Source organism: Myxine glutinosa, chromosome 6 (genome assembly GCF_964187855.1).
Source record: "Myxine glutinosa chromosome 6, kmMyxGlut1.1, whole genome shotgun sequence".
Lineage (NCBI taxonomy): Eukaryota > Metazoa > Chordata > Myxini > Myxiniformes > Myxinidae > Myxine > Myxine glutinosa.
In genome coordinates, this window is record NC_136266.1 from 54,043,440 (window position 1) to 54,070,417 (window position 26,978).

The 26,978-nt window shown below is 43.7% G+C and overlaps 1 protein-coding gene across 13 annotated transcripts in view; it reads left to right on the forward strand.

The window, feature by feature from the left end:
* The window catches only part of DPH6 (diphthamine biosynthesis 6), an 86,258-nt gene that overhangs the window by 24,828 nt on the left and 34,452 nt on the right, over window positions 1-26,978 (forward strand). For 9 of the 13 annotated variants that reach the window (XR_010984947.2, XR_010984943.2, XR_013623806.1 and 6 more), the window contains exons 5-6: window positions 3,778-3,896; window positions 6,182-6,243. Coding sequence is in view for 6 of the 13 variants with exons in the window: in XM_078779847.1 (XP_078635973.1) it covers window positions 3,778-3,896; window positions 6,182-6,243 (181 nt within the window). In the remaining 7 variants the exon portion in view is untranslated. The remainder of the gene's footprint in view (window positions 1-3,777; window positions 3,897-6,181; window positions 6,244-26,978) is intronic. The other 4 variants (XR_010984945.2, XR_010984946.2, XM_078779845.1 and 1 more) reach the window with 1 other exon arrangement.

Sequence of the window (26,978 nt, forward strand, 5' to 3'; positions counted from 1 at the left end):
AGGAGAAGACCCGACCGATAGAAAACAACGGAGGGACTCCCGACGGGGAGCGGCAAAGATTCAGGGCGAAGCCGCAGCCTCCTCCAGTTATTTACTCTAGTTTTACGGTGTTTGTCTTCATTTTAAGGCATTTTTAAGGCATTACGCCCGGTTTACGTCAAGAACCGAGTTACGTCACGGCTTATGGAACGAATTAATGACATAGGCCGGGGTATTGCTGTAATAGTAAAAGGGGGTTTCGGTCATAATAGGGGGAGGTAGGACAAACTATAGCATATAATCTACTTCGTTATTACATGTTGACCAATGTTCACAATGTTCAAAAACTGTGTAATGTAACTACGACCACCATAACCACCATAACCACCACCACCAGGATTATCACACTTTTCTGCGCATGTTGCAATATCAATTGTCTTTGGGAAATTTGGTTGTAACCATATCTTAAATAATATCATAGGTTCTTTGGAGTTGGACAAAAGTTGGACAAATAAAAATTTTAAATTAAAGTTCATTTAAAAAAAATTTCATTCTGTAATTGTCCATTAGAAACCTCTTAAAGTGCTAATAAGTAAAATATGGCATAGCACTGAACATTCTTCTTCTTTTTTAATATGCAGTACAATGCTGCGGGGTAGCATCACGGGCTGAAGCCGTGGCTATGCTGCTGATGCATTGCCCTCTAAATTAGGGCAGGAATTAGAAATTTGGCCAGGGTGCCGGTGATGGATTGTCTACTCTTCACGAAGGACACCGTGGGATCTTTAACATCCACCAAATAATGCCGGCACATGGGACTCTCAGGTTAACGTTCAGCTGAGGGAGGCACACGCATTGATGAACCATCCTGCCTGTAAAACACTGGGATGAAAGTTTATACCTGGGTCAGGATTCAATCCCAGGCTAGACAGCTTAGAAATGAGTGTGCATACCACCAGATCATCATGCCAGCATGTTAAACATTGAAATAGGGCGATATATTTTGCATTTAAAATTAGTTCGTTGAGGCATCGACACATGTAGTGACTGCTGCTCCCTGTCCTGCCAGCTGTTCCATATAATGATGATCCGTCGCCACATATTTCGATATTGAGCCAATGTTTGTGCCTCCGCCAGTGATGCCATTTGTCTGGCACTGCAATCTGCCTTGATGCAGTCCATCTACCTCTTTCGTGGCCTTCTTCTTCATCTGGTGCCATTTACTCTTCCTTCTATGAGGATTTCTGGAAGTCTGTTCTGGGGCATCCTTTGAATGTGCCCAAATAAATTTAAGCCTTCGTTGTTTTATACTCTCTTATTGTGTGTTTTACTCCAAGGGTTTCTCTTATAGTATTCCTTATTTTGTCCAGCCTAGTTGCTCCCTTTATTTTTCTTCACCCAACCTAACATTTCACCCAACTTCACCCAACATAACCCATTTCTTCACCCAAGGCATATCATTTCAAAAACAAGGAGTCTATCTATGTTCATCTTCTTGCTTTAATGTCCAAGTTTCTGACCCATACATTAATATATTGCGAGAACCAGGACTCTATGCAGTTCAACTTTGGTGTCACGTTGGATATATTTTGCTGTCCAAATACTTTGTAGCCGCTGAATTGCTCCCAGTGCTTTCCCAATTCTGTTTGATGCCTTTGATGCATTTTCCATCATCTGAACTGTTACACCTCCCCCCTCTATTACACCACTGTAACACCTCCCCCCCCCCCCTTATTCAAAAAAGGTAAATTACTGAGCTTGGTTTAAAACTTTGCAGTTTATATTGATGTTAAAGCCAATGATGTCCAGGCAAGCAGTCCATTTTAAATACATATGCAAAATTACAAATCTGATTTTTATTTTTAAGGGGGTTGCACTCTGCCTTGGTTTGGGAAATGAGTCGCTGAGACAATTACCCTGTAGTCAGGCAGATAGGTGTAACAATTGTGGGTTTATACGTACAAGCATGAAATTTGGCACAGTCATAGATAATAGTCTAATGAATAATTCCAGATATGGACCCACCGCGAAAACGTCCTATGGTAGCCGTGGCGGCCATTTTACAAATGGCGGCCATTGACCAGGCTCATGAGCAAAATAATGCTGCTGTGAAGAGTGACGGTGGTGCTGTTGGACTCACTCAAAATCCAAATGCTCTTAGAAGATGGATGGTGGCTGGGCCAGAACTGGTTAGAATGACTACCGAGTTTGAAGCATCCATGGAGGGAAGGAAAATAAGGATTAATCAAGACACACGCCACCATGAGCAAACATATAGTTCACAGGTAATCTTTACTCAACATGTCAAACGTCTGGTTGAAGTGAATATATATGAATGATCGTTTTAAGGCCATTTTCCCCACTAGAGCGGGGGTTAGCCTTGCGGGCCCCATGACAATCATGGTTCCCTGTTTGAGGCAGTTTTTATGGCCGGATGCCCTTCCTGACGCCAACCCTTGGTCGCCCCCTACGATGCGCAGGGATACGGTGTACCTATTCTAAACCGGGGTACACACCGGAAGTAATAAAGGAAATGGGAAACCCCTTCCTAGAAGAGAGTACAGACTTGCTGCGGCTGGACACAAGAGACATTGCTGACCCAACTGTTGTTTCTACTGTTCAACAGGCTGAGGAGATAGGTACGCAACAGTACAAGACCTTCGTAGCAGACCGTCTACTGGAGCGAACCGTACCTCTTACTGAGCCAATAAAGAAGAATAAACTCCCATTGTTTAGTCGATCGTCTCCAAGAGAGAAATCCAAGACAAGTTTGCAAGTAACTTCGCTAAAGAGTGACTGCTCTTTATTCTCAAGACTCTACATTGCGTCTCAAACACGAGATGGTGATCTTGCAGAATTTTTCCGCCATGAAAACCAAGCATGTCCCCCGTCTTTATCTCAGCTTGGGAAGTTACGACTGGGAACCAAATCAGATCTATTGGTGTGTCTAGAGAGTTGCGCAGAGGTCAGAGGTGATGCTCCAAAACCAGATACTGACGTCACTATCCTTGACGGGGCAGTGTTGGTGAACGTTCTGAAACCAGTTGCTGCCAAAACCTTTGATTATGCGCTGAAAGTATTCTTGCCACACATACAAGGTCACTTGCAAAGAGCCTGTCGTGTGGATATAGTCTGGGACCAGTACCGTGACAACAGCCTGAAATCTCAAGCCAGGGACAAACGTGTGGATCGATCCCCACAACTGGAAACCCCTGTGGTCCATGCTTCCTGAAGCCAGCATTTCATCAAGGGAGCTGATTTGTTGTAAATGCAAAAAGGGTTGCAAGGGACGATGTAAGTGCAAACAAGCTAGTTTGAAATGTACCGCTTTGTGCCAGTGTGGTAGAGAAAATTGTGACGTATAAACAAGATCAAACTGGAACTATCTAGTAATATAAGTTACCGTTACAGTGCTTGGTGGGTTAATTGACATTGCTGGCAACACAAATGCAAATTGTGGTCATTTGGAGAATACAATTATGGCATATATGTGTATCTAGAGTCATTTCATTAGAACATAAAGAAGCATTTGTGTCGTCCGGTAAAAAATAATCGCGGTCAAAACGGCCATTTTGTAAAATGGCCGCCATGGCTACCATAGGACGTTTTCGTGGTGGGTCCATATCTGGAATTATTCATTAGATTATTATCTATGACTGTGCCAAATTTCATGCTTGTACGTCTAAACCCACAATTCTTATGATGGATACACCTATCTGCCTGACTACTGGCGAGATTTTGTATTATATGTTCTATCTTGTTTAGTTTGTAACGTTTCATAGAATGATTGTTTGACAGGTGTTCCCGGCTAAATCTCCAGCCTTTGGCATTCCTGTGGCAAATGGAGCAGGAGGGGCTTCTCAAGGAGATGATTGCTGCTGGTGTTCACGCAATAATTGTAAAAGTGGCCTCGTTGGGTAAGATTCCTCGTACATATCCCCAAATCCCAAGCCCTCTCCCTCCCACAGATCTCCCCATGTCCCTGCTCTCAAATGTTGTACTTGTGTGCTTCCCTCTCTCTCCCCATCTTGTCTCCCGCTCCCTTTATCTTGTGTTTTATGGGTCAGTTTGTCTTTTTGTGATTAATGTTACCTCTTACACGAGCCTTGATCTTGTATACAAAAAATATATTGTTACGGTCCGCGGATTAGATGTTATTTTTTACCGAGCTGTGGTGTAACCGCGGCCGAACAGTTGTTCCCCGACTAAACCCGATTCACTCGATTCACCCAAACGTTGGCCGTATCGCGCCACAGATACTCAATCTGGAAAACTCTAAAGCGACCGAATGCAAAGAGGAAGAAGAAGACGTACAGAAGAGTAACGGGGTTTATTATGTACACATACACAAGCAAGAAGAACAGTCACGATTATTTACAGGGGACATGAGACGCAGGCGACACAGTGCAAATTACTAGCTTATCTAACAGGCTTACTTAATACCCAGGACAGAACAAACGAAGACACAGACTCACGTGGGGAATTGCAGAGTGGATTGACTGGAGGGAGAGGAAAGTCCACTGGGTCCGGCAGCACGATCCGCACGTTCTGCAGCCGCCGTTCCTTCGCGGCCCTGCTCCGAACTGCCGTCCAGGCCCCTAAGCGGCTGGCGAGCGTTGTTGCTGCTGCTGCTGTAGACGCTGCCGCTGGCGAGCAAGGTGACGAATCGCAGGCTTTTGCGCTTCCCTGGATGACCTCTGCTGTTGGACCTCACAACTCAGCTCTGCTCTGACGACCCAGCTCTTTCCTTTGCACCTCACCACACAGCTCAGCTCAGCCTTGGACCTTTTTGCAACTCTCTTGGACTCATCTGCTTGTCTCCTTTCTGGGGAGCGTCCCCACGGCGGGTTATATAGGCCCCGCCCTTCACCCTTTTCGAACCTCCCCCAAGCATTCTCTCTCCGCCCTCTCAAGCCAAACCCCTCGTTCTGGGTTGGATGAGCGGGGCCGACTTACTCCTCCCCTCTATGACGGGGTGGAGACCCGCCTTTCTTCCCCAACCCTGCCTCGTGGTCAATGGTGGCTTTGGAGGGGATGTAATTGCCAAATTGAGGCTTGGCCATTACGAAAGGGGAAATGGAGGTTTTTGGGAATGGGAATGAAGGGAATCTATCTCTTTTACTCGGTGCAATGGAGTGTCATTTTAATGGAAGACAAGGCCTTACTCTAAAACACATAATAAGATATAAGCTACTGAACAAGGGTTTTATCGGGTCCTGCAATGTGGTGTTTCATGGAATAACTACCGAGACGCCCTTTTTATCTTTACACAACTCAGGAGGCAGGAGGCGCAGAATAAACAATAATAATAATAAAGCACACAATAAAAAAAAAATACAGTCCTCATATCCACAACAATATATACACAAAGAATTAAGTTAAGCACCCCCCCCCGTTTTTTTACAACCTCGCACATTACAAGTTTGTTGTCGTCAAAACAGTGTAATATACCCATGATATTGCTATATTTTCTGGAGAAGTGATATTATGGTCACATAAAAACATAACAATCATGCCGTTTTCAATATTTTATTCTGAATAATTTAAGGTGAAATTTTTTGGGAATTTTAGGCATATTTTCACCTCAATTTAAGTATGGAGCTATAGGTCCATCACGGACAGTGTGGATGACGTTTATGTTTTCTAACGTACAGTCATTGTTCTGAGAAGACCTCTAGCGATCTTTGCGTCAATAACGTGTGTAGGACCCACGTGATCGGATCACTGACTCAACCCTACGTCTCATAGACCCTGTAAGCCGTCGTATGCGTTGCTGTGGCAGGTTGTTCCATTCCCGATGTAATGCACGTTCCAATTCATCCAGATTGGCTATTGGAGGGACCATCTTCGCAATTTGTCGTCCCAACATGTCCCAAACGTGCTCGTGGGGGTTCAGGTTCAGGACAGGATTAGGGGGTGCTTAACTTAATTCTTTGTGTAGGGGTGCTTAACTTAATTCTTTGTGTATATATACAGTATACATATCCTTTTCAATATTGATTCCTCACCCAGTCCCAGTTATCTTCACATTTGCTGTTATGCTCTTTTCCCTATTTAATGGATTATATTCTCCAGGCCTCGGTTCTCGTTCTCGTTTTCAACTATATTTTGGATAATATGGGATGAACGTGAGAGGGTATATATGACCATACAAATGTGGGATGTTTCTTGATGAGATGACTTCAGACTTTTTCTCCAACAGGGTTGGAACCAGACAAACACCTGGGAAAGAATGTAGGAGATATTTTGCCCCATCTACAGCAGGTAAAATACGTTTACATGTTCGTTTCTTTTTAGTTTTTAGTTTTTTGCAGTTTTTATGCCTCCAAAGCCGAAGGCCAGAGGTATTATTATTATTATTATTATTATTAATATTAATAAATTAATAATATTTATTATTATTAACTCCCCATTTCATGGAGAGTAACCTATTATTTATTACTGCTGAGTTTTTCTTATTATTCTTCCGCCCTATTTTGCACCTCCGAAAACTTCATAATTAATGTTCTCAGCAACCGCTGGTCGGAATGACAGGAAATTTTCATCAAATGATCGTCTCGGCTCAGAATTTCTTAATGCTAATTATGACGTCATAGGTCACGTGGTAAGGGCGCCATCTTGTAAAACACATTCAACTTTGCCCCTCTATCTCCGAAACCGCTCAATGGAAAAATTTGAGTAATGACTCATTCTAAAGAACTCTTCAATGGGAACAAAAGATATGTGTATCGAGTATATTAGAAATGCTAACGTTAAGAGGTTAGAATTCGTCAAACAAAAAAATTTCTCCCCCGAAAATGGGATTTTTTTCCCAGTTGCTTAGTTAAAAAAAACTCAGAATGCAAAAAATTTCGAAGTCATACGTCACATGGTTCGGCCGCCATTTTGTTTTTCGTGAAAAAACACAAAACCCCTTTTTCTCCGCAACGGCTGAACGGATCGAGCCCAAACTTGGCATGCATATTCGCACACCCATGACGAACAAAAAAGCCTCCGAGCACGATGTCATCCGACACATGGTTTCAGAGTTATGACGTTTTAAAGCTCAAACTAGAAATGGTATCACCTCCATAATTTGTGATTATATCGAGTGGAAACTTTACACAAATGTTCCTCATGGGGGGATGTTTCAATATTACTTGAGATGTTTTGATAAGTCACCTGGTTTGGCCGCAATAAATAATGGAAGGTAAATTTAAAAAAGCTTGTAACTCTTGAACCACTGCATTGATGGACCTGAATTTTTAATGCAATGTAGCTCTCATCAAGGGGAACGAGTGTGCAAAATTTCAAGATGATTGGATGTACGGTCTCGTAGCTATGTCTTTATTGTTGAAAGAAGAAGAAACGCACTATTTTGTCCCGCCAGGACGTGATTTTTTATTTGTTTTTTTTTTTGTATACTGAATCGAGGCTCGTGAAAGAGCTAACATTTACTTCACAAACAAATCAACCAGACAAACAAAATATATAAAAAGAGGGAGCGGAAGACAAGATGGGGAGAGAAGGGGAAGCACACAAACACAACATTTGAGAGCAGGGAGATGTGTGGAAGGGAGGGGGCTTGGGGGGAGGAGGCGTGGGAAGGCGGGGGGGGGAGGGAGAAGTATAAAACACAAGGACACCAAGGACTTCCAGGACAGAAGTTGGTATTTCAAAAAAGTGGAATTGGGGTGAAATTAGCGGGGGTAGAAAAGATCAAGGTTTTGGATGGGGGAAGATAAGAGATGGTGGTGAACAGCTGTTTTAAAGACCTGGAGGGTGGAGTGGGATTGAAGAGAGTGAGGGAGTTTGTTCCAGAGGCGGGAGAAAAGAGGAATGAAGGAGTGAAGGTGAGCAGAGAGTCTTGATTTTGGCAGTTTAACCATAAGAGGGTTGCAGGCAGATCTTGTGCGACCTGTAGGAATATTTGCAGGACAGAGCCCAGAGAGAGCTGGGGGGGCAAGGCCAGAGAGGAGTCTGTAGAAGACGGAAAGACCACCAACCTGCCTGCGGTGAGTGAGTGAGAGGCCCTTGGAGTTAGCTTCATCGCAGGAGATTCCAATGATTCTGAATGCTTTGGTTTCAACAGCGTGAAGACGAGCTAGGTGTGAGGCAGGAGCACCAGCCCAGAGGGGAGAGCAGTATTCCATTGAGCTGCGGATGAAAGCCTTGTATGTGGTGAGGAGCTCAGGTGTGCCAAGGAAGGACTTCGCACGACGGAGGATGCCCAGTCGGCGACTGGCTTTGGAGGCCAGATTTGAAATGTGGTTTTCCCAGGAAAGATCATGGCAGATAGTGAGACCCAAAAGCTTGAGTGACAGAACTTCTTGGAGAGGATTATTCAGAAAGTGGATGGGAGGGTTGTCCAGTCGGTCTTTTCGGAGAGACATCGTAAGAGTGTGAGATTTGTCAGGATTGAAAGACATGTTCCACTTGTTTGCCCAGTCTGTGATTTTGTTCAGGTCTGCAGAGAGTGAGGAGGCTGCAGACTGCCGATCTGAGGGATGAAGAATGGAGCGACAGAGAGTAGAGTCATCAGCAAAAAAGTCATACGTCACATGGCTCGGCCGCCATCTTGTTTTTCGTGAAAAAACACAAAAAACCCTTTTTCTCCGCAGCAGCTGAACAGATTGAGCCCAAACTTGGCATGCATATTCGCACACCCATGACGAACAAAACGATAACATATTCGCACACCCAAAATGAACAAAACGATCACGATAACGCAATCTCCCGCGGTCATTTGAACCTCAAATAAAATTATAATTGCAGATTTGTCAATAGATGAGGTATATTAACAAACGAATGAAACAGATTTGGTCAAATTCTGACTTTTTAAAACTCGATCGCATTTCACACAAAGTTGTGAGAAACTAAAGAAGAAGAAACCTCGTTGGCTTCCCAGATAAAATAAATAATTCTGTCTGCAATTTCAGGTTAATTTTCATTTAAAAATCACTTTCTCTGCAATCAGTGCATGGATTCACATGTGTGGATGTGTGTGTGGGTGTGGGGTGGGGGGGGATATGTGTGTGTGTGTGTGTGTGTGTGTGTGTGTGTGTGTGTGTGTGTGTGTGTGTGTGTGTGTGTGTGTGTTAGGGATGGCGGGTGTGTGTGTGTGTGTGTGTGTGTTAGGGATGGCGGGTGTGTGTGTGTGTTAGGGGTGGGGCGGGTGGGTGTGTGTGTGTGTGTGTGGTGGGGGGGAGGGGGGGTGGATATGTGTGTATGGTGTGTGTGTGTGTTTGGAGGGGTGTGCATGTGGGGGGAGGGGTGTGGGGGGTGTGTGGGTGGGGGTGGGGGGTAGGGGTAGGGGGATGTGTGTGTGTGTTGGGTGGGGGGGGGGGGGGGGTTGGGGTGTGCGTGTGGAGGAGGGAGGGTTGGATGTGTGTGTGGGTGTGAGGGGGGGTGGATTTGTGTGTATGTGGGTGGTGGGGGGGGGGGAGGTGTGGTTGGGGTTGGGGTGTGCGTGTGGAGGAGGGGGGGGTTGGGTGTGTATGTGGGCGGTGGGGGGGGGGGAGGTGTGGTTGGGGTTGGGGTGTGCGTGTGGAGGAGGGGGGGGGTTGGATGTGTATGTGCGTGGGGGGAGGGGTGTGGCGGTGTGTGTGTGTGTGTGTGTGTGTGTGTGTGTGTGTGTGTGTGTGTGTGTGTGTGTGTGTGTGTGTGTGTGTGTGTGTGTGTGTGTGTGTGTGTGTGTGTGTGTGTGTGTGTGTTAGGGGTTGGGGGGGGTGAGGGGATATGTGTGTGTGTTTGTGTGTGTGTGTTTGTGTGTGTATGCATGTGGGGATGTGTTTGTGTGGGTGTGTGGATGTGCGTGTGTGTGGATGTGTGTATGGGTGTGGGGGGGGGGGGGGGGGGAGGGGTGGATATGTGTGTGTGGGAGGGGGCGTTGGGGTGTGCGTGTGGTGGGGGGGGGGGGCGGATGCGGTGTGGGGGGGGGGGCAGATGTGTGTGTGTGTGTGTATGTGTGGAGGGGTGTGGGGGGGGTGGATATGTGTGTGTGTGGGGAGGGGTTGGGGTGTGCATGTGGAGGAGGGGGGGGGGGTTGGATGTGTGTGTGTGGAGGGGGTGTGTGTGTGTATGTGTGGAGGGGTGTGTATGTGTGGAGGGGTGTGCGTGTGTGTGTGTGTATGTGTGTGTGTTGGGGGGTGGGGGGGGGGGATGTGTGTTTGTGTGTGTGTGTGTGTGTGTGTGTGTGTGTGTGTAGGGGGGGATATGTGTGTGTGTGTGGGGGGGGGGGGGCGGAGGGATGTGTGTGTGTTTGTGTGTGTGTGTGGGGGGGGGTTGGTGTGTGTGTGTGTGTGTGTGTGTGTGTGTGTGTGTGTGTGTGTGTGTGTGTTTGGAGGGTTGTGCGTGTGGGGGGAGGGGTGTGTGTGGGTGTGGGGGGGTGGATATATATATATGTGTGTGTGTGTGTGTGTGTGTGTGTGTGTGTGTGGGGGGGAGGGGTTGGGGTGTGCATGTGGAGGAGGGGGGGGGGGGTTGGTGTGTGTGTGTGTGTGTGTGTGTGTGTGTGTGTGTGTGTGTGTGTGTGTGTGTGTGTGTGTGTGTGTTTGGAGGGTGTGCATGTGGGGGGAGGGGTGTGTCGGTGGGTGTGTGTGTGTGTGTGTGGTGTGTGTGTGTGTGTGTGTGTGTGTGTGTGTGTGTGTGTGTGTGTGTGTGTGTGTGTGTGTGTGTGTGTGTGTGTGTGTGTGTGTGTGTGTTGGGGTTGTATCCAAGGGGGTTGTGTCAAAGCATGTCCAATGAAAGTGGGGTTGTATCAAAAGTGGGGTTGTATCAAAAGTGGGGTTGTATCAAAAGTGGGTTGTATCAAAAGTGGGGTTGTATCAAAAGTGGGTGCGAGTAAACCGGTCATCACTGCCAGAAGTTTTAAAGTGGCAGTTCTAGTTATTATTATTATTATTATTATTATTATTACTAGGGCATGCCCGTACTATATATACTGAAACGCAAAAGAAACTTACCACCTTTGAAACCTTTAAATATCAACAATAACACTGCGTGTAGTAAATGTGTGAACTTATTTGTGGACAATAGTGTCCTCACTGTCAGACAAAACGGTCACGGATGGTCACTTGAACCTTCAATGGTCACTTCATAGCACAGCTGTTGAACAGCCGTTTTGACTGTCAGTGATTAGCCAAGGGGTACGGGATGATTTTAATGAGCTGCACGCGATGTCTTGATATTGGCTTTAAAAAGGCCAGTGCAAAATGGGCATTTTGACCGAAAAATTTGACCATTTTGACCAACTTCAAAAAGACCGAAAACGCAAAAGAAACTTACCACCTTTGAAACCTTTAAATATCAACAATAACACTGCGTGTAGTAAATGTGTGAACTTATTTGTGGACAATGGTGTCCTCACTGTCAGACAAAACGGTCACGGATGGTCACTTGAACCTTCAATGGTCACTTCATAGGCTGTTGAACAGCCGTTTTGACTGTCAGTGATTAGCCAAGGGGTACGGGATGATTTTAATGAGCTGCACGCGATGTCTTGATATTGGCTTTAAAAAGGCCAGTGCAAAATGGGCATTTTGACCAAAACATTTGACCATTTTGACCAACTTCAAAAAGACCGAAAACGCAAAAGAAACTTACCACTTGTTTGAAATGTAATAAAATTGTAACAGTTCAAAATAAAACAAACCAACAATTGCTAATTGAAACATTGGCATTTTATTGATGACATGTCAAGTTTTGACCAAGATACACCATCTCATCAGTTTGTTCTTCAGTACAGAACAGCACAGGGTGCAATGTCAGTCCCCTTTCAATAGCGTGTGTGGCCACCATTGTTTTTGACACAGGCAGTGCATCGTCGGCGTATACTGCCTACCAGTCTTTGGATGGATTGCTGCTGGATTCTGTCCCACTCAGTCCTCAATGTCTGAAGCAGCTCTGCCCGTGTCCTGGCCCTGCTAACTACGCGTCTCCCAAGCTCATCCCACAGGTGCTCCATGGGATTCAGGTCAGGGGAGAGTGCAGGCCACTGCATGGTGTTGATGTTCTCGCCTTGGAGAAATGCAGTGGTAAAGCGAGCAGCATGGGGACGAGCGTTGTCATGCTGAAAGTTTCTCAGTTCTGGGTGGTCTCAGGTCTCAGTTCTGGGTATTTAAAGGTTTCAAAGGTGGTAAGTTTCTTTTGCGTTTTCGGTCCTTTTGAAGTTGGTCAAAATGGTCAAATTTTTCGGTCAAAATGCCCATTTTGCACTGGCCTTTTTAAAGCCAATATCAAGACATCACGTGCAGCTCATTAAAATCATCCCGTACCCCTTGGCTAATCACTGACAGTCAAAACGGCTGTTCAACAGCTGTGCTATGAAGTGACCATTGAAGGTTCAAGTGACCATCCGTGACCGTTTTGTCTGACAGTGAGGACACTATTGTCCACAAATAAGTTCACACATTTACTACACGCAGTGTTATTGTTGATATTTAAAGGTTTCAAAGGTGGTAAGTTTCTTTTGCGTTTTCGGTCTTTTTGAAGTTGGTCAAAATGGTCAAATTTTTCAGTCAAAATGCCCATTTTGCACTGGCCTTTTTAAAGCCAATATCAAGACATCACGTGCAGCTCATTAAAATCATCCCGTACCCCTTGGCTAATCACTGACAGTCAAAACGGCTGTTCAACAGCTGTGCTATGAAGTGACCATTGAAGGTTCAAGTGACCATCCGTGACCGTTTTGTCTGACAGTGAGGACACTATTGTCCACAAATAAGTTCACACATTTACTACACGCAGTGTTATTGTTGATATTTAAAGGTTTCAAAGGTGGTAAGTTTCTTTTGCGTTTCAGTATATATATCTAAAATTATATCCCCCCCTCTATTTACATGAAATGGTTTGGTTCATGAAATGTTTTGGTCCATTCGCAACGCCAAAGCGAACGGCGAACGCTTTACATGAAATGGTTTGGTCCATGAAATGTTTTGGTTCATTCGCAACGCCAAAGCGAACGGCGAACGGCTTGCGAGTACAGTGACAATCCCCCCCCCCCCCCCACCCCCCCTCTATTTACATGAAATGGTTTTTATTAGTTTTAAAACATAGTTTAACGCCAACATAGCGCCAACATAGTTTGCAAACGTGAAATAAATGAATACGCTCTCAAATGTGCCATCCGAGGCAGAGTGTGTTCGCCACGTTCGGCACACGCGATAGCTCGCTGCTCTCTGATTGGTTGAATCGTTTTTTGGACATAGCTCGGTAAGTAATTGTCCGATTAATATGAAACCTTGAAAAGGCACATCCTCGGGTCCCCAGCAATATACCTGGCAAGTTTAAAGTATATCGGACCCGTGGTTGTCGAGAAACAGCGGTCACAGACAAACAAACAAACACACAGAGATTACTGGCATTATAGATAGATTATTATTATTATTATTATTTTAAGACTACTTTATTGTCCCCGGTCGCACCGTGGAGCGAAAGGGGCACTATTGTTTTCCCCTCCGTCCATGCGGGGCGTGCGTACGTGCGTGCGTAAGCGAAGGTCCGCATTCGAATTTGGTGTGTGGGTGCAACCCACGTCAAAATCCAAGATGGCCGCCACCATGTATGTCTGATGCCATGTATGTTTGAACATTGTGAGCGGAATATCTTGAAAAATAAGCGAAGTACCAACTTCTAATCTGGTGTGTGCGTATATAGGCATAAGTAGAGTCCCTGTATAAAGACTAGTCTATATACAGGGACTCTAGGCATAAGGAAGAACCCTATTGAAAATTGGGTCGCCACGTCGAAATCCAAGATGGCTGCCGCCATGTATGTCTGAACCTTTTGAGCTGAATATCTTGAAAAATAAGCGAAGTACCAATTCTAATCTGGTGTATGAGTGTATCTAGGCACAAGGAAGAACGCTATTGAAAATTGGGTCGCCACGTCAAAATCCAAGATGGCTGCCACAATTTATATATCTGAATCTTGTGAGCGAAATATCTTGAAAATTAAGCGAAGTTCCAACTTCTAATCTGGTGTGTGGGTGTATCTAGGCATAAGGAAGAACCCTATTGAAAATTGGATCGCCACGTCAAAATCCAAGATGGCCACCGCCATGTATGTCTGAACCTTGTGAGCTGAATATCTTGAAAAATAAGCGACGTACCAACTTCTAATCTGGTGTGTGGGTGTATCTAGGCATAAGGAAGAACGCTATTGAAAATTGGGTCGCCACGTCAAAATCCAAGATGGCCGCCACCATATATATGTGAACCTTGTGAGCGAAATATCTCGAAAAATAAGCGAAGTATCAACTTCTAATCTGGTGTGGGGGTGTATCTAGGCATATGGAAGAACCCTATTGAAAATTTGGTCGCCACGTCAAAATCCAGGATGGCCGCCGCCATGTATGTCTGAACCTTGTGAGCGGCATATCTTGAAAAATAAGCGAAGTACCAACTTCTAATCTCGTGTGTGGGTGTATCTCGGCATAAGGAAGAACGCCATTGAAAATTGGGTCGCTACGTCAAATTCCAAGATGGCCACCACCATATACATATGTCTGAACCTTGTGAACGAAATATCTTGAAAAACTAGAACGGGCACTCGGTAGAGCGCATACCTTCGCCGCAGCTACTGTTCTGTACTTGGCATGGGAGTGTAGGGAACAGAACAACAAAAATACGATTTTGACCTTTTCGTGACCTTGACCTTGACCTTTGACCCGATTGCTCCCAAAATCTAATCAAATGTGTCCGTATAATAACCAATCATCCCACCAAATTTCATGCAATTCGGTTGAATACTTTTTGAGTTATGCGAATAACATACACACACACATAGTCAGAGAGCCTACTACACTCTATTTCAACCCATAGCATACAAAAGGTTTGACACCCCTAGAGTTGTTGGGGGTATCAAGCTGAGTAAAAAAAAGTATGTAAGATTGACCCCCCCTGCTGGAACTAGTCACCAGACCCCCCTAAAATGACCCCAATAATGGGTTATTTCAACCCATCTCATACATGGACCAAATTTGGTTACAATATAGTGTCATGTCAGGACATTACAAAAATGTCAAATCTAACAACTTACCCTGCTGGAAAGGTGATGTTAGACCCCCCGCAAAGTACCCCCCAAAATGGGTTATTTCAACCCATCTCATACATGGACCAAATTTGGTCACAATATAGTGTCATGTTAGGACATTACAAAAACATCAAATCTAACAACTTACCCTGCTGGAAAGGTGATGTTAGACCCCCCGCAAAGTGCCCCCCCCTAAAAACGGGTTATTTCACCCCATCTCATACATGGACCAAATTTGGTCACAATATAGTGTCATGTCAGGACATTGCAAAAACATCAAATCTAACAACTTACCCTGCTGGGTAGGTGATGTTAGACCCCCCCGCAATCTCCTATTGCATATACGAACCAAATTTGGTCACGATGTACAAATATAACAAATCTAACGTTACCCTTCTGGAAAAGGTGGGTGATGTTAGACCCTTCCTCAAAACAATCTACACACAAAATACATGATACTTCAAATATATAAACTCACCATCAGTCAATGAGGTTGTGCTTCCTGTTGATACTTTGATCGGCAAATGGCATGATATTTCACTTCTTTTGCTGTGAAGTCAGCTCCACTTATCAGAGTAAGCATTCGGTTGTCTTGTTTCCAACCCGCAAATGTACGTATGTTATCTTCAAAGTTGGCTGTTGTGACATTCACTAACGTTAGCTCTTTCCTGTTCACCATCTTTCTTGCACGACTGCAGAAAATACATACTTCAGGGAATATACCTGTCCTATCTGTAGGTTTAGGGGTTTGGATATTTGACCTGGTCATTCTATTCACACTGCTGGATGGCATATTTTCGGTGTCTGGGGGCGTACCCTTACTGATCGCATCTCGATGTGCTTTAGACAAAGCGATGAATTTTTGGTAGCAGCTTCTATGATATCCATGCATACCATCTACCTCTTCAGGTAACACACTATCTGCATACTTTAGAGAACAACGCTTTCGTACTTCTAGAATATTTGTGCATCTCTTTAAAGTGTCGGGTGTGAAGAGAATAATAGCACCATGATCTACAGCTTTGCTTGTCCCTTCCCCGTGCAGTGAACAAATGGGACCTGCATTAACACAAAATAATTAAGGAAAACAAAAGAAAACAAAATAAATATATGGTAAGCAAATTTGTTGAGGCTTGTGTTGGTCATGTTCAATTTGTCATAATTTGAACCTGTGTGGAAGGAATAAAAGCCCCCCCCCCCCCCCGGAATATACATGAAATAGGTAAACCTTGCGTGGTGAGGTTAAGGGAGTCATCTCTATGCAATACTGAGCATCAAGCTTACTTTTAAATCAAGGATAGGAGGGTGGACTTATATTTCAGAGTGACTTGCATTCCTTTCACACCAGCATCATTGCAACATCAAATTTCAAACGGGCCAATGTGCATCATCAAATTCTTAAAATATAAGGGATGTAATTTTGTACCTTGTACATTCTTTTTTACTGTATCCATTGTGGTATCTCTGTCAGAGTCCATCTGTATCTGAAAATTAATATCACAAATCAAATAAAGTCAGCATACACTACAAGTGTTGGTTAATGAAATCAGCATACACACTACAAGTTACAACTACAAGTATAGAAGTTTGATTTAACTATTAATCTCCATTGTAAGAGGCTTCTGAGCTTTATTAGTTAATCTTTGTAATAAGATTAAACATTTTAAATTATCAAACCAATGCATTTCAAATAATGTTTGATTGTTAAACATTTTAATATCCTCTAATGTGGAACAAATATCAACTTTGTTATCATTATTAACCAAAAGAAGAGGGGAATGTCAAGAGGAAAACATAAATTCTTCAGATTAAGTTTCCATACTTACTATATGAAAGCATGTTGCTTAAAAACTGGAAAATCTAGAATATGCAGTTCCTCAAGGAGGGGCTCGTTCAGTATCTGTGAAAGTTAAATACAAAATGTATTTGCTATTTGACCATATAATGCTCATGAAATTTAGGATAGTATGCCTACAAGTCAATCATCTCTGATTGGTTTCATTCAGGCTTCTATTATTATATTATATTTGATCATGTCATGCTATTATAAGTGCATCAACAATATTTTATTGGTTGTCCTCTATTGGCTTCCGTAGTTTACAAAAAATATTACCAAGGAGGGCCTAGCAAGGTCATTTGCATACTTTTACTAAACTAGGGGCATTAAATGATGATGTATGTCAATGTACAGACATGTCTTAAGCTGTTAAGTTGTTACATTTGATAATTTGTAATATCCTGATGACATGATTGTGACCGAAGTTGGTTCATGTAAACGATGGCTTGAAACAGGGGTACTTTGGGGCCGGGGGGGGGGGGGGGGGTCTAACATCACCTACCCAGCAGGGTAAGTTGTTAGATTTGATGTTTTTGCAATGTCCTGACATGACACTATATTGTGACCAAATTTGGTCCATGTATGAGATGGGTTGAAATAACCCGTTTTTAGGGGGGGGCACTTTGCGGGGGGTCTAACATCACCTTTCCAGCAGGGTAAGTTGTTAGATTTGATGTTTTTGTAATGTCCTAACATGACACTATATTGTGACCAAATTTGGTCCATGTATGAGATGGGTTGAAATAACCCATTTTGGGGGGTACTTTGCGGGGGGTCTAACATCACCTTTCCAGCAGGGTAAGTTGTTAGATTTGACATTTTTGTAATGTCCTGACATGACACTATATTGTAACCAAATTTGGTCCATGTATGAGATGGGTTGAAATAACCCATTATTGGGGTCATTTTAGGGGGGTCTGGTGACTAGTTCCAGCAGGGGGGGTCAATCTTACATACTTTTTTTTACTCAGCTTGATACCCCCAACAACTCTAGGGGGTCAAACCTTTTGTATGCTATGGGTTGAAATAGAGTGTAGTAGGCTCTCTGACTAACACACACACACAGACATACAAATAAATACACAGCGATCAAAACATAACCTTCCGCTTTTGCGAAGGTAATAAACGAACTAGTATCTTCTAATCTGGTGTGTGGGTGTATCTACACATAAGGAAGAACGCTATTGAAAATTTGGTCGCCACGTCAAAATCCAAGATGGCCGCCGCCATGTATGTCTGAACCTTGTGAGTGGAATATCTTGAAAAATAAGCGAAGTACCAACTTCTAATCTGGTGTGTGGCTGTATCTCGGCATAAGGAAGAACGCTATTGAAAATTGGGTCGCCACGTCAAAATCCAAGATCCCGCCTCCATGTGTGTCTGAACCTTGTGAGCGAAATATCATATCATAGCATGTTTTCTGCGTTTTCCACTTTGTCAACTCACATCACTTCCCCGACGGGGGACCTAGGTGTAACGCTTGTTCCTTTGGTGTGTACATTGTATAACGGACAGAGATGCAGGAAATGAAAACTTGGGATCGGCTGGAAAAATCGGGGGATAGGGCGGTGTATTACGTGTCAGAGCCATAGAACACTAGAGTTCGGCGAACTCGATTTGAATAAAAACGATCACGATTAGAGGATACGTGATCACATGACCACAAGACACCATCTTGTTACCCACCTTTGCCAAACTAAGTGCTAAATGATGTGAATCAGTGTGGACTCTGTCATATTTACATCTCATCGTCATCGTTATCATTTTTTTTTTTTTGTAGTCTGTTTTGGGTGTAAAAAATCTTGTGCTGTTCAGCATTGGGCAGTTCCAATCGATCAGACAGAGGTGATGCATTTATTCTCGTGATCCAGAAAGGAGGAAAATATGGTATGAAAGTGAAAGTTTGTCACGTGGAATGGAGAGCTAACAACTGTTTCTGTGTGTGGTGTTGAGAATAATTATTCATGTTAAAACGAGCAAAGTAGAATCAGGACAAATAAGAAGTAAATAACCTAAATGGTAAATGATCTGTTGCAAGAGTGGGATTCCCTTTTGCAGATTCCCTTTCTCTCAAGACAGATCAATTACCATTTGAAGTATTTACTTCTTATTTGTTTTGACTTCTCTTCTCACCCAAGTCGCATGGTAATTTTCTGCTAAAATGATCGATTACACACCAAGTAGAATCAAGTTTCCCAAGTGACATCCTATGTTCTGATAATACGATCTTATAAGGGACAACAACATAGAGAGAGTAACCAAGTAACCAAGAGATCAACATCGAGAGTAACCCAGTTTTAGGACTGGCAGAGAAGATAACTGAGAAGGATGTTGAGGAAGCAATAAAAGCAATGAAGAGTAGAAAAGCGGGAGGGCCGATGGGAGTTGTGGGAGATATGTTGAAGGCAGCAGGAAGTTGAGGTGTGAAGAGAATGACAGAGATCTGTAATCTGGTGGTGAAAGAAGGCCGCATTCCAGTGGATTGGGAACTGAGTACCCTCATCCGTCTATACAAGGGGAAAGGTGACCCTCTGGAGTGTGGCTCGTACCGAGCGATAAAGTTATTGGAGCATGGAATGAAGGTATTGGAAAGGGTGTTGGAGAGGAGGATAAGGAAGAAAGTGAAGATTGACGAAATGCAGTTTGGATTCATGCCAGGAAGAGGAACGACAGACGTGCTCTTTATTGTGAGGCAGTTGCAGGAGAAGTACATGGAGAAGAGGAAGAAGTTGTTTCTTGGGTTTGTTGATGTGGAGAAAGCATTCGATAGGGTTCCACGCAAAGTATTGACATGGGCAATGAGGAAGTTAGGAGTGGAGGAATGGTTGATCAGAGTAGTGATGGCAATGTACAAAAGAGCACGCACAGCTGTAAGGACGAAGGACGGGAACAGTGGTGAGTTTGAGGTGAAGGTGGGAGTGCATCAGGGGTCGGTACTAAGTCCACTACAATTTGTAGCTGTGATGGATGTGCTGGCTCAGAACGTAAAGGAGGGTTTACCGTGGGAGTTGTTGTATGCAGATGATCTGGTGTTGATTGCGGAAAGTATGGATGGACTGAAGGAAAAGATGAACAAGTGGAAGGAATGTATGGAGACAAAAGGTCTGAAGGTGAATATCGGAAAGACGAAGGTGATGGCAAGTGGTAAAGCATGTGGTGAGGTGGAAAGAACTGGGAAGTGGCCCTGTGCTGTGTGCAGGAAGGGTGTCGGAGTGAACTCCATTCAATGTACAATGTGCACTGAGTGGGTTCATCAAAAATGTAGTGGTCTGAGAGGGTCATTAACCAGTGTGGCAGCTACATTCAAATTTAAGGTGTGCACAGAGGGAGCTGCACATGGAGGAAATGTTGAGTTGGATCTTGGAGACGGCGTGAAGCTGGAAGGTGTGAAAACATTTTGTTACCTCGGAGACATGCTGAATGGAGAAGGTGGATCAGACTCGGCAACGGTTGCTGGAGTGAGATGTGCATGGAAGAAGTTTCGGGAACTGAGTGGCGTGCTGATGAGGAGGGGAGTGTCATTGAAGCTGAAGGGAAAGGTGTATGCTGCATGTGTGAGAAGTGTTATGATTTACAGGAGCGAGACATGGGTAATGAACGTAGAGCAGCAACGAAGGCTGGAAAGGGTGGAAATGCGAATGGTTCGATGGATGTGCGGAGTATCGTTGAGAGAGAGGAAGACAAATGATGAATTGCGAAAAATGATGGGAATAGAGCCTGTGATGGATGCTGTGAAGAGGAACAGGTTGAGATGGTTTGGTCATGTGTTGAGGAAGGATGAAAGTGACTGGTTGAGAAGAGTGATGGAAATGAATGTAGAAGGAAGTAGAGGATGGGGAAGACCGAGAAAGACTTGGCTAAAGATGGTGGAAGAAGAAATACGGGCAAGTGGGTTAACAAGGAGAGATGCAGAAAATAGGGCAAAATGAAGAAGATCGTCATGGGGACCGCAAGGCTAACCCCCGCTCGAGCAGGGAAAATGGCCTTAAAATGCCTGTTGTTGTTGTTGTATAAGGGACAATCTCTTGTTTTTTATGTAATACAAGTTGTGGTGAAAATAAAATAATATGTATGCATATGTCATGTAACATTACATATTACTACATATATGGGACCACACAGAATTGTGAGTGGATCATGCATTACATGCATGAAAGCAATATTACTACTGCAGCAAACCATGAAACGTCACGGAATGTGACGTGTTATGTTGGGTGATGTTTTGGCTCGGTAAAGGCAAGCTGAGATATAAGGAACCTTGTCTGTGACTTGGCATGCCTGGTTCATTCAAAGAGTTCATCCTTAGTTATTAAAAAGTTAGGCTCATAGCAAAGGGTCTTGATGGTCTAATGGGGTCTTAAGGGGTTAAAGGGTATAAGGTGTCTTAATGGTCTTTACGATATAATGATGTCTTGTGAGTATAATGGGGTCTTGAGGGTCTAAAGTGCCTCAAGGGTCTTGAGTGTCTTCATGGTCTTGTGTCTTCATGGTCTTGAGTGTCTTCATGGTCTTGAGTGTCTTCGTGGTCTTGAGTGTCTTCGTGGTCTTGAGTGTCTTCGTGGTCTTGAGTGTCTTCGTGGTCTTGAGTGTCTTCGTGGTCTTGAGTGTCTTCGTGGTCTTGAGTGTCTTTGTGGTCTTGAGTGTCTTAATGGTCTTGAGTGTCTTCGTGGTCTTGAGTGTCTTCGTGGTCTTGAGTGCCTTCGTGGTCTTGAGTGTCTTCGTGGTCTTGAGTGTCTTCGTGGTCTTGAGTGTCTTCGTGGTCTTGAGTGTCTTCGTGGTCTTGAGTGTCTTCGTGGTCTTGAGTGTCTTCGTGGTCTTGAGTGTCTTCGTGGTCTTGAGTGTCTTCGTGGTCTTGAGTGTCTTCGTGGTCTTGAGTGTCTTCGTGGTCTTGAGTGTCTTCGTGGTCTTGAGTGTCTTCGTTGTCTTGAGTGTCTTAATGGTCTTGAGTGTCTTCGTGGTCTTGAGGGTCTTCGTGGTCTTGAGGGTCTTCGTGGTCTTGAGGGTCTTCGTGGTCTTGAGTGTCTTAATGGTCTTGAGTGTCTTAATGGTCTTGAGTGTCTTAATGGTCTTGAGTGTCTTAATGGTCGTGAGTGTCTTAATGGTCTTGAGTGTCTTAATGGTCTCGAGTGTCTTAATGGTCTTGAGTGTCTTAATGGTCTTGAGTGTCTTAATGGTCTTGAGTGTCTTAATGGTCTTGAGTGTCTTAATGGTCTTGAGTGTCTTAATGGTCTTGAGTGTCTTATGGGTCTTGAGTGTCTTATGGGTCTTGAGTGTCTTATGGGTCTTGAGTGTCTTATGGGTCTTGAGTGTCTTCTGGGTCTTTAGGGCCTAATGGGATCTTGAGGGTATTTATGATATAATGAGGTATTGAGGGTCTAAACTATCTTAAGGGTATTGAGGGATAAAGGGTCGAAAGTGCCTTTACAATCTAATGGGGTCTTGAGGGTCTAAAGTTAGACCCCTTAAGACCATTAGAGCTTTAAGTTGTCTAGGGTCTGAGGGTAAAAAGTCAAAAGTCCAAAAGAAAAGGTCTAAACTTTAAAGGGTCTGAATGTTTGAAGGGTCTAAAGTCAAAGATTTGTAAAGTCCAAAAGGTCTAAGGGGTCTGAGGTTTTAAAGGGTCTAATGGATCTAAAGGTCTCAAGGATGCGTTCCATTAGTACATCATTAATGCTACACTGTACATGAACAGTTGGGTGACAACATGGCACCTATTGTTAAGTTCACCGAAATCTAGTATTCCATGGCTCTGTTAGGTGGTAGTATGGGATGAGGGGTACGTTGGTGGATGTGATAAATGTATTTCGACGTTTAATTTACAGGAAATCAAACCCACAACCCATATCACGATTATTTATAGTTAAAAATATATATACACACCTCGACATTACTAAAGAGTTGGCAAGATGGCCTAGAAGTATGCACACTCACCTGTAAGCTCTCTAGCCTGGGTTAGAATCTCAAGCCAGCTATAAACTATCATCCTGGTGTTTCACAGTCGGGGTGATTCATCAATGTGTGTGCCGTCCCTCAGATGGGCGTTAAACTGCGCGTTCCATCTGCTGGCATTAGTTGGTGGAACTTAAAAATCCCACGATGTCCTTCACGAAGAGTATGCGAGCTATTGCCAGTACCCTGGACAAATGACAAATTCCTGCTCGAACCTACTGGGGGTATAAGGTGTCTTAATGGTCTTTACGATATAATGATGTCTTGTGGGTATAATGGGGTCTTGAGGGTCTAAAGTGAGGGGTATTACATCAACGGCACGGGTCGTGCTCCCAGTAATGATTCAAACCAGCAGCCACAAGCATTACTAAAGAGCAATATTATTACATTAAAGGACGAATTTGGTCGAGAAATAACAAAAACTGCAAACAAAACATGTTTGTTTGCAGTTTTTGTGTCATGTTCATACATTGAGGACGCCCAGCAAGTGAAATCAAAGCAAAGTTCTAATCTCAGCAACTCAAATGTTAATCTGTTAGCATCCATGGATGATGTAACTCCTCTGAGATGATCCTCAATTATGTGCAATCATAATATGGATAATAGTAACAAAGGTCACCATAACAACTTTATTTGTTTATTGCACAAATATTGCTCAGTCTTGATGGGCCTATCTTCCTGCACGTGAGTTCCAAAGGCCTACACTTGCAAAATACACTGTGGATCCTTTTTTTAATGTCTGTCAGCTAATGCGAGCGAACCGTATCCCCAACTTTACATCCCATCTGATGAACAGCGCAATGTCCTCCCAGCAAAGCACAAGGGTGACAGTTTACAGTCGTGTCAGGAATGATCACGACAAGACAGCTCAAGGGCAATCGCATAGTTTCGGAGCTGTCCTGTCGGTCCATGGACGTTACAATCGAGGTTGGCATGCTTACATAGTTGAAGTTGATCTGTTTACATATTCTCTCAAGCATGCAATCGCGACTTTTGAGCCAGATGGCCGATTATGATTTAGAAATGATAATTAAACGTGCAGATGTCACGCTGCAGTTTTCCACTTGCTCGCTATAAAGTGTTGTGTGAGGGTAGTTCTTGCCAAAACAAACAGGACAAAGAAAAGATTTCTGCTCCCACTGAGCTCATCTTTTTGGCACTTTCAATTTCTTTTCCTCAAACATTTAAATGAACGACAAATTATAGATGAAGTCCGATTGGGAAACAAATATACTGTTGGAAAACCCATAATACAGACTTGGCATTTAATATGGAATATATATTTTTTTCTTGACTTGGGTTTACTTTCTGAACTCAGTATATCAATCTGGTGAGTTTCTTTTACCCTTCGGTGATGTTTTTGTTGAAAGAACCATGTCACTAATTGTCTTTCGCAGCAAGAAGTCAATAACAGGATTATATCACAGGTGGCGTGACAAAATGTAAGGACAGGTACATTTGACGATTGGCTTCACAATCGGGTATATAAGGGTTGTTGCGTTCTGTATTAGTGGAAAAACAACTGCTGCACGTCTACAAAAGTTATTGCCGCTTCCTCTGAAGATGGTCCGTCAACTTGACAATGCTGTTTGTCATGGAGTGGTGGCTTTACGAAATTCTGGCATGAAACAGCGTGCTATTGCTCGGCATTATGGCATCACTAAAGGTCAAGTGTCAAAGATCCTGAAACGAAATGCTCAGAGGGGTGTCCCTACTCCAATACCGAGGCCAGGACGTCCACGCAGAACCACAAGGAGAGATGATCGCCAGCTGCACCGGTTAGTCTGCAATGGCCGTACCAAGTCAGCTAATCGGCTTAGGGCTGAGTGGCAGCAACTGACAAATGTGCCTGTATCCAGAAGGCGAGTCAACCAATGACTGGTTCAAGCAGGCTATCGTGCCAGGCGTCCCCTGCGAAAGCCACGCCTGACCAGACAACACAGCCAGCGCCGATTGCAGTGGTCCAGAGAGCACCGTCAATGGCAGCCAGGACACTGGAATCACGTGACCTTCAGTGACGAGTCTAAATTTCTGGTCTATCGTCAAGATGGCCGCGTCCGAGTGCGCAGACAAGTGCATGAAGCCCACAACGAAGATTGTATAGTGCCAAGAGTCCAAGCTGGAGGTGGTGGGGTGACCGTTTTGGCTGCTTTTCATGCAGGGTGCAAAACTGACCTGGTTGTTCTGAATGGAAACCTGAACCAGTTCAAGTACAGGGTCATCCTGGAAGAAACATTGCTTCCATTTGCTCGTGCAGCTTTTCGAGGAAACTTTGTCTTCCAAGATGACAATGCACGGCCTCATCGTGCTCGCATGATCCAACACTTTCTTGCTGACCGTGGTGTAGAGCATATGGAGTGGCCTGCCATGTCCCCGGATATGAATCCGATAGAGAACTTGTGGGCAGAATTAATGCGTCAAATCGACAACTTGGACCAGCAGCCCACCTCTGTGCGTGAATTGCAGCAGGCTATTGTCACTGCATGGCAAGCGATTCCTGTCCAAACGTTGGCAAATCTCGTGAACAGCATGCCTCGACGTGTACGTGCTCTCCTGAATGCTCGTGGGGGTTACACGAAGTACTGAACTGTAATTTTACTGTACGTAATCTCAGTCATAATTTAGCTTTTGTTTTTGTTGAATTTTTTTTTGGCTCATGTGCAAAATAAAGAGATACTTCTGGAAAACGTACAGAAGTTTAACACAGTACTGTCCGTGAATTGAGTTCGATATCAGTTTACATCACTTTCAAGGATCAATTTATTTGCTTCGAAATGTCAAATGTGGTTTTTGTTTCTTTTAAAGGTCACATTAACAAAATCTAGAATAATTTCAACATAATTCCAATGAACTTTTGGTTCTAAGTCATCTTGAAAAGTAAGTTCACCCCCACAAAAAAAATATTCCATATTAAATGCCAAGTCTGTATGTCTTGTTACCTGAAATATGTTTATTTGCATCTGCTGGAGGTTTTATTTCTTTTTAAAAATGGTTTAGCCTCATGCAGTGCTGTAAATGTAGTAAATGGCTGCATGAATTTCCACTTTTACAGAGAAAGTGAGTGTAAGTGATGTAGGAATATAATATAGCAGTCTCGCAAAACATGGGGAGCTAAAGCCCGCAACAGTTATCATTTCAGGAAAACCTGATGTGCAGGCCGCCACATAAGTAATGCCTTCAATATTTTCTCTCGGGCTTTCTTTTATTGTACATGGAAAAAAACAAAACATCATGTGTATCGATATTACTATAATGTAACACTTATTTTCAATGCCATTTCCATCCTTATAAACACACTTACACGTAAAATGCCATAATATTTTGTCCAAGTACTGCTAAACGGAAGCGTTTTGAAAGTGCCAAAAGGCTATTTGTGTTCTAGTGTTCAAGGAAAAATTCAATTGAAATAAAAGGAGGGCTTATAGGCTGGAGGAGAAAACTTTTTTCGGAAGTTTACTGGCGTTGGTGCAGCTTCTTTACACCACGTTATTAAACACGTTACGTTAGTTATTTGTGCCTGTTGTTTGTGTTCTTTATGACATTCTTAAAAACAGCATGTTTCCTGTTGTATTCCGCTCCACCCTATTCCATCTCAAGGTGTTGCACGGCGCCATCGGAGCCCAGCGATGACGCGCGCCGAAAGGGCGTACTCAGTCTCACTCTGTTTGTTTGTTTTCTGTCTTGTTACTCTCGCCAGAGGAGAGGGTATTGCATTTGAGTCCGTTTGTCTGTCTGTCTGTCTGTTTGTTTGTCCGCACAGAATAACTATGATTTTCTCTGCAACCGTTGGTCCGATTGACAGGAAATTTTCACCATAAGTGCAACTCCACCTGTAGAATGTTTTAATGATAATTATGATGTCATAGATCACGTGGTACCGACGCTATCTTGGAAAAACAGAAAAACTTTGCACCTCTATATCTCCGAAAGCGCTGCATAGAAAAAATTAAGACGTGGCTCATTGCAAAGAACATGGCCCATGTGGAATAACATATGTTAATGATGATGTCACCGGTGCCTCCATTATGACGTCATAATTCGACAAGTACAAAACTTCTTCCGATCAAGATGAAATTTCTTGAGTATCATCTCGGGATAAATTGGTGGAGAAAAAATAATGATGTCATCAGTCATGTGGTTTGGCCGCCATATTAATTTTAACACAAAAGCCTTAAAAACCACTGAAAACACATCCTGGTGA